The 15,991-nt window shown below is 42.5% G+C and overlaps 2 protein-coding genes across 2 annotated transcripts in view; one reads left to right on the forward strand and one right to left on the reverse strand.

The window, feature by feature from the left end:
• LOC113035143 (NACHT, LRR and PYD domains-containing protein 12-like) overlaps nucleotides 1-15,991 on the reverse strand; it is a 140,408-nt gene that overhangs the window by 21,319 nt on the left and 103,098 nt on the right. The window lies entirely within an intron of this gene.
• On the forward strand, nucleotides 4,936-14,295 carry LOC145425239 (mitogen-activated protein kinase kinase kinase kinase 2-like). The gene is made up of 6 exons (XM_080298264.1): nucleotides 4,936-5,225; nucleotides 5,314-5,385; nucleotides 5,461-5,547; nucleotides 5,630-5,700; nucleotides 5,804-5,859; nucleotides 12,770-14,295. The coding sequence occupies exons 1-6, from the start codon at nucleotides 5,039-5,041 to the stop codon at nucleotides 12,855-12,857; spliced, it is 561 nt and encodes a 186-aa protein (XP_080154390.1). The 5' UTR covers nucleotides 4,936-5,038; the 3' UTR covers nucleotides 12,858-14,295.

Consider the following 15,991-nt stretch of genomic DNA (forward strand, 5'->3'; position numbering starts at 1 on the left):
CAATAAATATTAGGTAAAACCTAAATTAATAAATAGAATAACAGGATAGAATAAATAAGCATAAAATAAATAAACGTTAGGTGAAAGATAAATTAAAAAGGTGGTCTTGAGCCTGTTCTTAAAAACATGTACGTTCTCTGCGGCCCTGAGCTCCTCCGGCAGGCTGTTCCACAGACGAGGACCATACCACTGAAAAGCTGCCTCTCCGTGAGTATGTGTGCTGTCTTTGGGAACAGTCAAAAGGCCAGTACCAGAGGACCTCAAGGTCCGCGAGGGTTCGTATGGTAAAAGCAGATCTGAGAGATAAGACGGCCCAAATCAAATTCAAATTCAAATTTTATTTTTCACGCACACAGTCATACACAGTCATACACAGTACGATATGCAGTGAAATGCTTGGACAACTGCTCGTGACCTAAAGAAAAAAAAAAAGGAAATAAATAGGAAATAAATAGGAAAAATTAAAAAGGGTAAATTTAACTAGGAGGGAATAAGATATAAATTAAGGTTAAAAATGAAATAACTGTACAACACAAATTAGAATGAAGGGTAAATTTAACTGGGAGAATAAGATAAAATATATAAATTAAAGTTGAAAATAAAATAACTGTACAACAAAATACACAATATAGAACTATATAAGAATGTATGAAGAAATATAAATAAATAAATATATACACAATAACAGCAGCTGTACAAGTATTAACTGGAAATGAAGAATATAGTGACCAGTGTTGTGCAATCCACATTATGTCTTGTGCAGTGCAAATATGCTTAAAGTGATTTAAGTGATGAAGTGAAAACAATGTCCAGAAAGTCCAGTGTGTGTGTAAGAACCATATGTGTGGGTCAGTACTGTGTGGTGGTGTGATTAAGAGACCGTATCGCCTGCGGGAAGAAGCTCCTCCTCAGTCTCTCTGTGTTGGTCTTCAGGGAGCGGAATCGCTTTCCTGACCTCAGCAGAGAGAACAGTCTGTTGTTGGGATGGCTGAGGTCCTTCACGATCTTCCTGGCCTTGGTCCAGCACCGCCTGCTGTAGATTGAGTGCAGGTCAGGGAGCTCGGAGTGGATGGTGCGCTCAGCTGACCGCACAACCCTCTGTAGAGCTCGTCTGTCCTGCATGGTGCTGTTCCCGAACCAGGTTAAGATGTTTCCCGTCAGGATGCTCTCTATGGTGCAGGAGTAAAAGTTCCTGAGCACCTTGGAGGGCAGTTGGAAGTCTCTCAAGCGTCTGAGGTGGTAGAGACGCTGTCGGGCCTTTTTCACCACGGTGTTGATGTGACAGGACCATGACAGGTCCAGCGTGATGTGAACTCCGAGGTATTTGAAGCTGTCCACTCTCTCCACTGGGCACTCGTTGATGACAGGGGTCTGGTAGTTCCTCTCCTGCTTAGTGCTGAAGTCCACTATCAGCTCCTTTGTCTTACTGACGTTTAGAAGGAGGTTGTTCCTCTGGCACCAGTTCTCCAGATTCCTAATCTCCTTCAGGTAGGCCGTCTCGTTGTTATCAGAGATCAGGCCCACCACGACGGTGTCGTCAGCAAACTTGATGATGGTGGTGGAGCTGGTAGTGGCCACACAGTCATATGTGTACAGAGAGTACAGCAGGGGGCTCAGAACACACCCCTGGGGGGCTCCAGTGCTGAGAGTGGTGGAGGCTGAGACATGTCCGCCCATCCTTACTGCCTGTGGTCTGCCAGTTAGGAAGTTGGAGATCCACTGACACATAGATGAGCTGAGTCCCAGATGCTCCAGCTTGGTGGTGAGTGTGGAGGGAATTATGGTATTAAATGCAGAGCTGTAGTCTATGAAGAGCATTTTAACATAATTCCCCCTTCTAGTGTCCAAGTGAGTGAGTGATGTGTGGAGGAGATGAGAGATGGCATCGTCTGTGGAACGATTTGGACGGTAAGCGAACTGTAGTGGGTCCAGTGTGTCTGGTAGTGAAGAAATGATGAAGTCTCTGACCAGGCGTTCAAAGCACTTCATCACTACTGAGGTGAGGGCTACAGGGCGATAGTCATTGAGAGAAGCAGACCATTAAGACATTTAAAAACCAATAAAAGAACTTTAAAATCGATCCTGAAATACACGGGGAGCCAATGCAGCGATTCTAAAACCGGTGTACTGTGGGCCCACCCTCTGGTCTTCGTCAGCACACGAGCTGCAGTTTTGTAAAAGTTGTAAGGGTGATATATTCTTTTTGGGGAGACCAGAGAGCAGGGCGTTACAGCAATCAATGCGACTGGTAATAAAAGCATGCATCAACATATATAGCTGAATTTTTTAAATATTTTGTACACAATAACAGAATAATTTCAGAAAAACACAAAATGACTGGTGTCAATATTATTTGCCCCACAAAAAAGGTCGAATATAAAACAATATTGCAAATATTGCACAGTTGAAAAAAAAAAGCACTACAGCTCAGTTGTTCCCGCCATCCTTTGTCCTCCTGTTTCCCCTCCCTCTCCCCTCCAACGACGAGTTTGATGGTGTTACGGATTCAAATATTGGGGATGGATACAAGAGGAAAAACCACAATAACAACACTGGTCCGACCGGGTTGAGTCAAACGATGATTTTAATGATCACACGCGTGGGAGATGGACACCGTACGCAGACAGCATCAGATCTCAAAATGGTGGAGCATTGCTCAAACTCTTATAGCCTCTGGTGCCTCCACCTTATCATAAAAGCCTAAACATTCACATGCTTTCTCTCACACGGCGCCTAAGCTACGACCTTGGCTCCCTGTTTATCTGCTCCTGCTGAGATGGGGCAGAAAACTCCAGCATGTTCTGTTCTCTTCTAATCAGACAAATAAGGCGATGACTTTCTGCGAACAGTATTTCTTATAACTCAGCAGTATAATGCATCATGAAACAATATCATTCATTCACAATAAATCAGCAGTCTAATGTAATGCAAATCAGTTTAACAAATGCAATAGTTATCACCTTCTTCTAATTCAGGAGAATAATGCAAACTAAAACTACATAATAATTCACAATCTTCAATTAGGGGTCTAACGTGGCATAAAATAATATTATAATACCACATTGGCAAACTTCTCCCAATGTTTCCACTGAAGGGGTTGAAAGTTAAAAAGCGCCGAAGGTTAAGTTAGGTTTGGAGTAAATCATGGATGTGCGCACGTGTTTGTGTGCAGCTTGTAGTGCAAACGTGCGTGCAGAATTCATGCAGACATGTGTAACTGGTCGTTTTGAGGTAGAAAAGAGTGATGCGCGGTCAAGCTGGTAGTTGAAAGTGTCAGTCAGAGTAGAAGAGCATTGTGTAAAAATGCAAGTAATAACAAAAAAGTGCAAGTCATTAATCGCATCACCCTGAAAAACCTGAGTAAGGAGTGCAGCTCCTGATGAAAGGAGGAGCACTGAAAACCAGGAAATGATGTTTCTGGAACAGTCTGATGACTGAAGCTGGATGTTTGAAGTCTCAGTGCTTGTCTTTTCCCCACAGCTCCTCCCTCAGCGATGTATATGGCTATATGTTCTGAACAATGTGCTGATGTCCGTATCAGGTAACAAACAGCGTGACACAAACGGAGAACATTGTGTCCACTCGATAATATGCTGCTCTAAAAAGGCTCCATCCTGCAGGGAAGTCGTCCCAGCTTTACTCGCACAGCCTGCCAGCTCTGTTTGAACAGAAAGGACATCTGCACAAGAAACACAGCAGCCTGTCGCTCAGCACCAACCGCCTCACTGAGCGGATCAGTCTCAGGTACGACACGCCATCACAGATGCAGGGAAACAGGAGCTGTAGGTGCAGCAGTGTTAATAATGTCATGTATGATGCTACCACTTGATTTTGAGGAAGGAGGATACTGTAAACCCAATTTTGTCTGCTTGTTCTGACCTGGATATTCTCTGTTGGCCACAGAAAGTTTACCATATCTGTAAAGATTCCTGACACTAAAGGTTGTAGGAGGTGCAGTGTAGGTAAGCAATGCCGAGTTACTCTGGTCAGTCTGTTTGTTCACGGAGAACAACTGCAGACACTTAGTCCTGCTCTCTCTGTTTCAGCAAGAAACCCATACACAGATAGTACATATCTGTGCGGGGCTGTCCCATCTGGCCTGGTTTTACTCTTGTGGTATGAGCCTCTTCAAAAGTTCATGCATCTAAAGGTTTGTACAGATATGTCGAACTTGCCACCTGAATAAATGTCTTCCTTTCTAACTCTAACCCTATTTCCACAATGCAAACCAGCCATTAGACCTGGATTACATAAAAGTAGACAGACAGCATATCAAAATCTGAAGCATGCATTGTTTTTTAATAACATATGCATACTTTTTATTCAAGCCCAACAAGATTTTAGAGACTAAATAAAAGAAACGTTGTATAAACGCCGTCCAAAAACACCAACAGCACCTTCTCTGGGTCCAAGCTCGTGTAACTGAATGGTTACCATGTGTTTTCTGTGCTACAGGAACAGTGTTATCAGCACACAGTTCAACGCCAGCATGCACCATTAGATCACATAGCACAGATAATTGACAGTTTTTTTGTGAATGTCTCGCACATTTCATAACGATAATGTATGTACTGTGAGAACAGAGCTCTGTGTTAAGCCTGTCTGCAGTCCTAACACAGTGCTGCTTGGAGAAACACGCCTGTGTCACAACATTATGGAAAAGTGGCATCAGTCCAAAGACGTGCAGTTAGGGGATGGATGGATGGATGGATGGATGGATGGATGGATGGATGGATGGATGGATCGACGGGTGGATGGATGGATGGATGGATGGATGGATGGATGGAAGGATGGATCGATGGGTGGATGGATGGATGGATGGACGGGTGGATGGATGGATGGACGGGTGGATGGATGGATGGATGGATGGATGGATGGATGGATGGATGGATGGATGGATGGATGGATGGATGGATGGATGGCATCGGTTTATCTTTAATCTCAAGATTTAATAATCATACAAGAATTCTGTTGTGCTGTTTTTGACGGTTGTATGAACAGGTTCAGCTCAGGTTTAACAAGCATCACTTAACCATCCATGAGAATTTATTTAGTTTTTTTTGTTTTCCTTGGTGACTGTTTCACAGCAACTCGCCATCAGACTCCCAGATTCTCTTCTCAGCTGTGTGTTGGAGTGAGAGACTGTAGTAATGATAAACCACCAACCGGCCAACAGCTCAGGTTTGATATTATAGAGCTGAACGGCGCTCCTGTTCCAGTGCCAGGTAGGACCGTTTCTGCGTGTCTCTGCTGACTTCCTGAAGCTTCAAGCTTCAACTTGTTGCAACAAGCTTCCTTCTTTCCGTGCATCAGGAGATAGTGGAGCACTCAGAGTCGTGCAGGTAACCCAGCTGGACCGAGACACTGTTCTCATCACCTTGGAAAGTAAGTCCCCTCGCATATTGTGAATCCTTCAAATGTCTTTCATGCTCATTCTCAATCTGTGTACTGTTTGGACAGGAACTGTAAAGATCGTGAACCTGCAAGGACTTCCATCCAGACAGCTGGCTGCAGAAATAGTCTTTGACTTCCCCATTGAAACACTAGGTAGAAATAATGATGTGACAAACAAAGTGAATGAGAGCTGATGTGTGTCCTGAAAGCTGAGTGACACCTCCTGTTCTGTCAGTCTGCTTGCAGGATAGTGTGCTGGCGTTCTGGAAGCATGGCCTCAAAGGGAGGAGTTTCCATTCAGATGAGGTGATGAACTAGTAAATTCATCCAACGTTGGCTGAGCTCGTATCATGTGCTTATCATATTAGTTCTAAGTCATTACACATGTGAATTTTCACTTTATGTGCAGGTAACACAAGAAATTACAGATGAGAGTCGTGTGTTCAGAGTTCTGGGAACAAACAGGTATGTTAACTGTATGCTGATGTTAGCAGAGACGGGTCTTCCAGCGGAATCTGCATGAATATTGAAGATACTTATATTGTCTAGACGGAGGAATAATCACACGTGGGGCATCGGCTTTTCACCGGAACAACACTTAGTTTTTATTATTGAACTCTCGCGTGCACTCTGCAGCATAACAGGAAGCATCCTTTCAAAATAAAATCACAACAGATGACAACGAGGGCATACCTATTAACTAGCTCAACACCCCCACTTGCACTCACGTTGTCAGCTTTACATGCATTCCAAAAGAAACAGTTTTTCTTTACTATTTGTTTACACTCCAAACATATATTTCTCAAACTTCAATAACTTCCCCTTTGTTGCTGGCTTTGTCATAACATCGGCCACCATCAGACCTGTCGGACAATACTCCAATATCAAATTTCCAGCATTAACTGTTGATCTCACAAAATGATATTTGATATCGATATGCTTACACCTCTGTCTGTTAACAGGATTCTTTGCCAATGCAATAGTCCCTTGATTGTCCTCAAAAATCTTTGGCGGTCTCTTTTGATGCTCATACATGCTTTGCAACAGTTGTGTCAAGTACAAACATTCTTGTGTTGTTGCTGCCAAAGCTATGTACTCTGCTTCACAAGTTGACAAGGCAACAGTTGGCTGCTTCTTTGTTCGCCATGACACCAAAGTACCTCCTTCATTCAGGCTTACGCAGTAACCTGTAGTACTCCTCCTGTCAGTCACATCCGCAGCCCAGTCTGAGTCACTGTGACCTTGTACTCTCAAATCTTTGTCACTTTTCCTGTAGCACAATGTCTTGTCTTTTGATTGTTTCAGGTACCTTAGAACATGTTTCACAGTAGTCCAATGTTCCACAGCTGGTTCTTTGAAGTGCTGTGACAGCTTACTTACAACAAAACTCAAATCTGGTCGTGTGCAAGAGGTCAAGTAAATAAGGCTACCTACTGCCTCTCTGTACATTCTGACATTGTTCATTTTCTCAGCATCATCATTGTAGTTCAACCTTTGTTCACAAGGAGTTGATCTTGGTTTACAGTCTTGCATTTGAAATCTTTCCAGTATGTTTTCTACATATCTCTCTTGTAACATTTTTACACAATCTTTGCTTTGCTCAAAATCAATACCAAGAAAATGTTTGAGTTTCCCCATATCTTTCATTTTGAATCTTGCAGTTAGCATTTCCTTCACAGTTTTCAAAACCCTTTCATCACTGGCTGCAATAATAATATCATCAACCCATATGATCATGATCACTTTTTCTTTTCCTGTTTTCCTTGTGTAAACACAATGATCTACAGGACTCTGCATGAAACCGTTCTCTATCAAATAGTCATGTAATGTCCTGTTCCAGTTTCGGCCTGACTGTTTAAGCCCATAAAGTGACTTTTCCAGCTTGTAGACCAGTTTCTCATCTGTTTTTCCTTTTACTTCATAGCCTTCTGGCTGCTCAACATACACTTCAAAATCTATTGGTGCATGCAAGTATGCGGTTTTTACATCCATCTGATGCAAAATCAGGTTTTCTTGTATTGCACACTGCATCAATACTCTTATGCTTGTCAGGTTAGCAGTCGGAGAAAAAGTTTCATCATAGTCTATCCCAAAACACTGGTTGTAACCTTTAGCTACGTACCGTGCTTTATATTTTTCTGATCCATCACCACTGTTTTTCTTCACATATACCCATCTACCCCCCACTGCTTTCTTTCCCTCAGGTAAGATTGTTAGGGTAAAGGTGTTGTTCTCTTTTAAGGATTGCATTTCCTCATCCATAGCTGCTTTCCACTCTCTAGAGTTGGGTGACCTTGCAGCTTCACTGAATGTCACGGGTGAGTTACTTATCAGTCTGTAACAGTAGTCTATGTTAGTCAGCACTTGATCATCAATGTCTTCTCCTGACTCATATTCATTTAGATAATCTGGTTTCTTTCTTGTTCTAGAAGGATACCTTCTGGAGTTTTCAGTCTCATCACTAAGTGGCATCTGACTGTTCACTTCTGGTTGGTTGTCAGTATCTGGTTCCTGTGAACTGGTACTGGGGCTTTCCCTGTTCACGTTTGGTCTCTCCCTCACCTGTATGTCTTCATCCTCAGATGTCGTATCAGTTTGTGTTTGCTTTTCCTCATTGTGTTTGGTTACAAACTTAACCAGCCTAAACTTTTGCACTTTGGCGCTGTCTGGGAAATAAACCTTGTATGCTGGACTGTTTTTGTCGTAGCCTACAAAAATCCCTTTTGTACACTTAGAATCCAGCTTACCCTTGTTTTGCTTGTAAGCATAACACTCACACCCAAACTTTCGCATTCTGGATAGATTGGGCTTCCGCCCAGTCAGCAAAAAGTAAGGTGTCTGCCCTGTCCGGTTGTTAAAGCATCTGTTTCTCACGATAGCCGCTGTTTGAACTGCATACGTCCATAATTCCTTTGGTATGGCACTCTCAATAAGCATGCACCTCCCCATATCAAAAAGTGTTCTCCAGCCACGTTCCGCTGTACCATTCTGGTGAGGGGAATATGGGGCTGAAGTTTCATGTCTTATTCCATGTTTGTTTAACAATACCTGGTAACTCTTTGCCATGAACTCTGTGCCGTTGTCTGACCTGATACACTTTACCTTCCCGAGTGGGGCTGTATCGGCCAAAAAGATTTCAGTTGCTTGCATTGTTTCACTTTTGTTTTTGAGAAAATATACAAATACTGCACCGGAAAAGTCATCGGTAAACAATAATGCATATCTGTGTCCATCTCGTGATTCTGGATCTATCGGCCCTGCTAGATCCGTATGTACCAGCTCGAGAGGTTTCTCAGCTCTCCTGTCAGGGTTTCTATTCCTAGTCTGGACAAATTTTCCCTGAATACACACCTCACAGTTCAAACTTTCTTTGTCAGTTTTCCCTTTGATTTTCATACCTTCAACCACATTTTGTAGCTTCAGAATGTCACTATGATTGCAATGTCCCAAAATTTCATGCCATGTCTGCACATCAAAACAATTATTACACTTATCATCGTACTCACTTACAGTCTCAAGGTAATAAAGTCTGTTGTGCTCATGGATGTGAAACTTTGTACCGTCTCTGTGTTGAAGGACGTTCCTTCCTTTCTTAAAGATGATAGTGGCTCCGTTCGTGGTGGCCGCTCTCACAGAGAAGATATTCTGTGGAAATGAGGGAATGCATAGGGCGTCTTTCAGTGTTGTTTTACACTGTCTCCCTCTGCTGTCAATCAAGCACACCTCTGCATCTCCTCTGCCTTCAGCCACTCCTTTACACCTGGTGCCATCAGCTAATTCCACACAGTGCGTTCCCGGCTGGAACTCGTCATTAAATTTCTTGAACGCTGTTTTATCATTCAGGATGTGTGATGTTGCGCCAGTATCCACCATTAGGCCTTTGGTCCTGATGTCTTGTGGCTGTTGAGGTGCCGCGTAGTCATCGCTCATCCGGAAGACATAGGTGTCGTCGCTCTCTGCGTTGTCGCCCTCCTCCGAGGCTGTGCGTGCTTCATCATTCCGTTGTCGTCTCCTGCAAGTCGACTCTCGATGGGTGTTGCTCCTACAGTGACCGCACCACTGTCTGTAGCGGCATGCTCTGGCCTTGTGTCCCCGTTGGCCACACTTAAAACAGACTATGTCTGACATGTCTCTCCTGTGGTCATTAGCAGCTGCTGCGGGTCTCACGCTGGGTTGCACTCTCGCCTTCATGATGTTATCCTCTTGTTCCATTAAGTGCATTTTCTCAGTGTCCTCATAGCTGCGGAGTTTCGTTTTAAATTCCGCAAACTTGATTTCTGATTCACTTTGCGTAATGTGAACGGAAAAAGGTTTAAATGTTTCTGGTAAACCTTTTAACACCATCGCTACAAGCAGACCATCACTAAGTGTCTCTCCAGCATTTCTCAGGGCTGTAATAAATGTCTCTGCGCGTATGATGTACTCCGTGACGCTCTCACTGCTTGCTTTCTTCAGAGAAGTCAGTTCGGTATAAAGGCTGATAATTCTTGGTTTACCTTTTCCTGCATAATAGTCTCTTAAAATTTTCAGTGCCTCGCGTCCATCATCGGCAGCTTCTCTCATCACGAGCGATAAACTCTTATCATCCAGGAACTGTATTAACTCTGCATAGGCCTGGGCATTCTTATCTTCGTCGTCCTCATCGTCGTCATCACTTTTCAATATTGTGTCTTTTAGACCTTGTAATCTAAGATGTCCCAAAAATTTTGTCTCCCACAGTTCATAATTCTTCTCATCTCCGTCAAAAACCAACCTTGCCCATCGGCCACTGGGTTCACCAGCACGCTTATTCATGGTGCTAACTTAGCACGCTAGCCCTCACCGAACACGCTGTACTTTGCGACTTTTCTGGTGGTAAACTTTCCCCTGGCGTAGCTTCAATGTTTTCCTGGGCCCATAACCTGTTAGCAGAGACGGGTCTTCCAGCGGAATCTGCATGAATATTGAAGATACTTATATTGTCTAGACGGAGGAATAATCACACGTGGGGCATCGGCTTTTCACCGGAACAACACTTAGTTTTTATTATTGAACTCTCGCGTGCACTCTGCAGCATAACAGGAAGCATCCTTTCAAAATAAAATCACAACAGATGACAACGAGGGCATACCTATTAACTAGCTCAACAGCTGACAAGAGCTATTAATCACTGTGAGAAACTAGTAATCCTAGTACATCAGAAGTAATCAGGATAGTATTTTTCTTGATACTATTGTTAATAGACCTGGAAGTGATTTTCAGAGTAGCATGTGGAAGTAGCATGAATACTGCTAGCATTAATGGTAGCATTAAAGCAGGAGTCACACTAGAGTGTTTGTTCTGTTGGTTACTCAGATCCAAGGATTTAGGAAATGCAGCCTATGTGTTTGCATGCAGCCCTCCAAAGAAAAACAGCCATTAAAGTTACCAACTACCGTCTACCTGACACTTTGTACAGAAAACTACTTTCCTTAGTGCTAATTTTCTTTATGCTAGTGCCAAATCACAACAATAGTCACTTCAAGACACTGTATATTTTAAGATAAAGGCCCTGCAATTATGGTGCACAAAGGTGAAAAACTCCCTTTTAGCAGGTGAAAACCTGAACCAGGCTGGGGGAGGGGCGGGCATCTGCTGCGATTGGTTGGGGGGGTGAGAGGAGGAAGACGGGACAAAGACAATCTGGGGAAGAGAGCCAGAGAATATTCTCAACTAATGATTGAATGCAGAGAGGTGTTTAAATAGATAGTGAGTGAAAAGGGCGACTGAAGAAGAAACACTTGGTGCATCAGGGGAACCCGCCAGCAGCCTAGACTTAGGCTAACTAAGGGAGGATTCAGGGAAGAAAGGAAAGTTTGAAGCCTAATGTTAAAAGTAGAGAGGGTGTCTGTCTCCCAAACCCAAACTGGAAGCTGGTTCCACAGAAGTGGTGGCTGTAGTTCAGGTGGGGGAGCAGGTCACCTACTCCCCATCTACATGCCAGATATCCTGCATGAAAGTTGCTCTTCGGTGCATCCGTCAGAGTATGAATGGGTGTGAACGGGTGAATGAGGCAAGCTTTGAGTGCTCAGAGTAGAAAACCACTATATAAGAACCGGTCCATTTACCATTTACCAAGAGGGGCCTGGAAACCGAAGGGTCTGGCTCCCATTTTACTTTTAAATACTTGGAACGAAGTGCTCTAATGGGGTGATATGGTACTATAAGGTCATTAAGATAAGACAGGGGCTGATTATTCAAAACCTTTTATGTGAGGATTTTGAATCTTTTATTCTGGATAAAACAGGGAGCCAATAAATGTTCTGTTTCTAGTCCCTGTCAGGACTCTCGCTGCAGCATGTTGCTCAGAGCAGTCTGGAATTGATTTTTGACTAAATAATTAAAACTAATAATAATATATTACTATATTATATTACTAACAAATCCAGGACACCCCTGTTGATCCAGCAGCTCTTAATGAAGTTTGTAATAAGAATCGTGGTGAGTTCATTAGAAATATTTCACTTTTCTTTTTTAAATCAGTCATTACTGGAATCATCTGAAGTGCAAAAACAGTGGGATTATATATGAGAAGGACGGACTCAAAGACTGTCGTGTATCACATATGTATTACATCGATGTCCAAAATCAATGCATCATTAATGAAACTGAAACAAAAGTACTGAATTTCATGTGGAAGACCAAACCTCAGCATTCAGGAAAGTCTTATACAGGAGCAAAGATAATGGACGTTACCCGGAGTTTTCCACTGTGAAACCAGGAATAACAGCTTAAAAATGTTTCTGTGATCTAAATCATTGTCAGCCTGGCAGGCAAATAGCGTGGACACCAAAGTTTGTGAACGTGATAACCTGAGAACAAAGACATGTAGGATTTTAAATCGGTACCATAGGTGTGTCTACTGGGAGGCTGAGGCTTGGCGCTGCTGGCTGCCAGTACTAAGTATTATTATACAACCCTTATTTTAGTGGATCTTATCTTCTTTCCTTGTGTTTCAGTTAGTTTTTACTCAAACTGGGTGTAGAAGGAATCCCTGCAAAGGTTTCTTTTTCTTCTGTGTTATGTTTTATGTATTTCTCAGCTCTTTGCTTCCTTTTTTCTACTTTAAACTTGTTTGTATGCTGGTGTGTAAATGTTCACACTTATCATAAAGTTTAAAAAAGTAGTAGGCGTGGTGATGAGCAGGAACAGGAGTAAAACTCCAGTAAGTGTACCAGTACTGTACCAGTGTGTAGCATTAAAGTCAAACTACAGTGGTTGTAGTATCAGTAGAGTAGTGTTAGTACTAGAGGTGGGAGGAGTAGAAGCAGGTGGAGGCACTGGCTTTAGGTTAGTACTGCCTTTCTCTGGCTCTCCTTTACAACTCATCTCCTTCTCATTTGCTGACAATGTGCAGAGACATCATCCTTCAGAGCACACCGACTGATGACCCGTCAGCACTGAGCAGCCTGTACATCCTGACAGGACACGAAAGCAGCTACTGAGAGAGGACACGGGGCTCATTCGACGGTGTTACCAAAGAAAAGCACAGCCTGTCTGTAACTGTGGGGTGGAAACGATGCTCTGTTTCACTGAGGCTGTGCCAGGAAACGGTTCAATGCTGGGAATGACAAATGTTAGGAAGGCATCCTGCTGACTGTCCAGCCTTCACCTGTACACAAGACACCTGTCAAGGTCCTCGCTGGGGTTATAGTTGATAAAGCTTTCTAGCTTTTCTTGTCTATTCAGCTTACCTGCTTAAATCAGACCTTTCTGTTAAAGCTAATGCAGACTCCACTGATCCGCCCGCTCAGTGTGGACGGGAGAATAACCTGAACATGGCCTCTGGGACATCATCGTACTGATGTTATGAAGCGCTCAGTCAGGTTTTCTTCTTGATCAGACTGAGGGGCAGACTGAGTGTGTTTTGGTGCCTCAACATTCAGTCATATTCTGTAAAGCCATTTTCTGTCTGCATGCTGCACATAACCTCTTTGGACCAGAGTGCTGTGACACCTACACCTTACACCTGCAGGAGCTGCTCGGCCATAGAAAGCTGCTCTGTGAAGTGCACGGCTTTTTTGCCAGTGTTGATTTTATGGGTTTAATGTAATAACTAATTTTTCACATCATCGTCTGAGTCGTAATCCCAACGAGGAAACCTGGAATGTAAAACTTGATGGACGCTCCAGCTGAAGAGTGAAGTGTCAGACTTTTAATGGATCTTTCAAGCATTAGCGTACTTACAATGGCAGAAACAGTGCCACGTCTAAAGCATAGGAGCCATCTTCATCTCATTCTTCCCATTTCATGCAAGTTTCTTCTCATCCTCAGATGGACAGAATTTGGTTTGCTGACTTCATTCAGTCACACCATACTAGAGCATAAAAAGTGGAAATAAACTGGTCAGTAAGAAAGTGTGATGCTTGAAAGTATAGCGTAAGGACAGCAGCAGCACTGCATTTACAGCTGATATGATGACTTCAGCATCTTTAAAGAACTGTGAAGGAATTATCAGTGCTAACACAACCTTAAGCACGTGATGTGACCGTATACACTGCTTACACTTTCAGTATCCTTACTTAAAGAGAACATCTCAGAAAAAAGTACAGTTAGCAAGAAGCTTTGAGAACAAGGCAGTGTTATTGTATGCTAACCACCGTGGTGGTGTAGCTTGTCCTGATAAAAAGTGAATGTGGTCACATTATACTTGTTAACTAAAATGAAAAAAATAAAATAATTCCACTACATGGGTAAAGATATTTATGATATTTATGGAAAGGATACTATAAAAGTAACACTGGCCTTTCCATGAGAGAAACTTGAAGTACAGTATGCATGTTGAGATTAATGTTTGTTTAATATGTTTTTGCTACTATGTGAAGATGTGATGTTATTAACAACACAGAATAGACAGAAATAAAGATTTTCATATCTCTTGGAGTTTTATGAAGAGTTTGTTGGGTTGTTCTTCTTTGAATGTGTGGATCGATGCTTCTGCGATTTATATCTTAATCCTTCAATTTGTAAAAAACATTTTGAATTCCGTTTGAGAAGATAAATGAAGGTTCTTGCATTCAAGTGGAGGCTCTAGCAGACTGAGAAAGTAACTGCATAACTGGTCAAAGGAGCTTGTAAAGAAAAGCGTCTGGACTTCTTTAAGTTACTTGAAGACGTTTCACCTCTCATCCGAGAAGCTTCTTCAGTTCTAAGGTCAAATGGTGGAGAGTCCCAGATAACTGCATAACTATGTTATTCCTGCACCCATAGCAGCAAGTAAGTGAAGGCAGTGATGAGGGCTGATGAGTTCTCAGATCACTCAGTCAGTCTCTGAGCGTCACCTTTATTGTGATCGCGCACTTTAAGCTTTCATGCCTGTATTTTTGCACAATTGTGATAATACTGTATTGAAAGAAATCTGTGCACAGACGAACATGGGGTGGCTTTGCTCAGGTAGTAGAGGAAGGTGCTTCAATCCCCGTCTGCATGCCAAATATCCCTGGGCAAGATACCAACCCAGAGTTGCTCTCCGAATGTGTGTGAACATTACACAGAAAGTGCTTACAGAGAAAAGTGCTTGCGTACACCTGAATGAGGCAAGTTCTTTAAAGTGCTTTGAGTACTATATAAGAACCAGTCCATTTACATCGCCAAAACACTCAATACTCTCTTTACGAAGTTCTCTGTAGTTTGTTTCTCCAGCACCATATTTGACCGCGGTCAAGTGAGCCCTCACTTACGACCACACAGTCAAGCCAGCCGCACCTAAAATGTTGTTGCACTATTCTTATGCATATTACGGTACGGGTGCCGACTGGCTTAGAAATGCAGTATTTTGTGTCCTGACCAGAGATGGGCAGTAACGCGTTACTTGTAATCCGATTACTTTTTTCAAGTAACAAGTAAAGTAAGGGATTACTATTGCAAAAACGATAATTAGATTACCGTTACTTTCCCGTAGGAACGCTGCGTTACTAAAACAGTGATTTTTTTGCGAGAATGTCTCATGACAGTGACGTAAGCAAGTGCAACGTCCGTGACAACAGCTGTGTGCAGATCAACAATGGATAATATATCGAGTGCGGGAGAGAATATGAGCGTGCAGCATTTGAAGCGTGGAAGTACTGACCTTACTTTGAGTTTGATTCCATAAAAAGTGACAAAAACATTAGTGTCCGTTGTGCGTGGGAAGAAAACTTCTTTTTACGGCGAAAAAACCCCCTAAACTTCCAAGCAAGCACCGAGTGCGCTACGACGTAATGGGAAAGTCACAGAGAAACTCGCGGATTCTTCAACTGACCGCGGCACACCTGCACCAGGGTAAACCTCCGCCTACCCTACTCCTGCTTTACAGGTGAAAATAGAGCCAAAGGACCGCTAGTCTTTGATTTTATTTATTTTCTGCTGTGTTTTACTTGCATCTATTTGAAAGAGTGAGTGTAAACACAAAAAATATTTTATTTTATGTGCTGGAATGGGCAGAAAATAAGTTTAAATATTAAACAAATTTCTTCCAGTCAGAGAATGTTACATATAATTCAATTTTTTCTTGATGCATAAAGTTAAAAGATTAAAACTAATTAAACAAGTTTTAAAAAGAGAGACTTTTCCATTTGATTACATTTTATATGATGAATTA

Source organism: Astatotilapia calliptera, chromosome 3, assembly GCF_964374335.1.
Source record: "Astatotilapia calliptera chromosome 3, fAstCal68.1, whole genome shotgun sequence".
Lineage (NCBI taxonomy): Eukaryota > Metazoa > Chordata > Actinopteri > Cichliformes > Cichlidae > Astatotilapia > Astatotilapia calliptera.

Bases quoted from the DNA above. Each gene is read 5' to 3' on its own strand.
- LOC145425239 (XM_080298264.1), top strand. From the start codon at position 5,039: ATGAGAATTTATTTAGTTTTTTTTGTTTTCCTTGGTGACTGTTTCACA. The intron at 5,386-5,460 runs GTAAGTCCCCTC...CTGTTTGGACAG, and splicing joins TGTTCTCATCACCTTGGAAA to GAACTGTAAAGATCGTGAAC. The intron at 5,860-12,769 runs GTATGTTAACTG...GACAATGTGCAG, and splicing joins AGAGTTCTGGGAACAAACAG to AGACATCATCCTTCAGAGCA.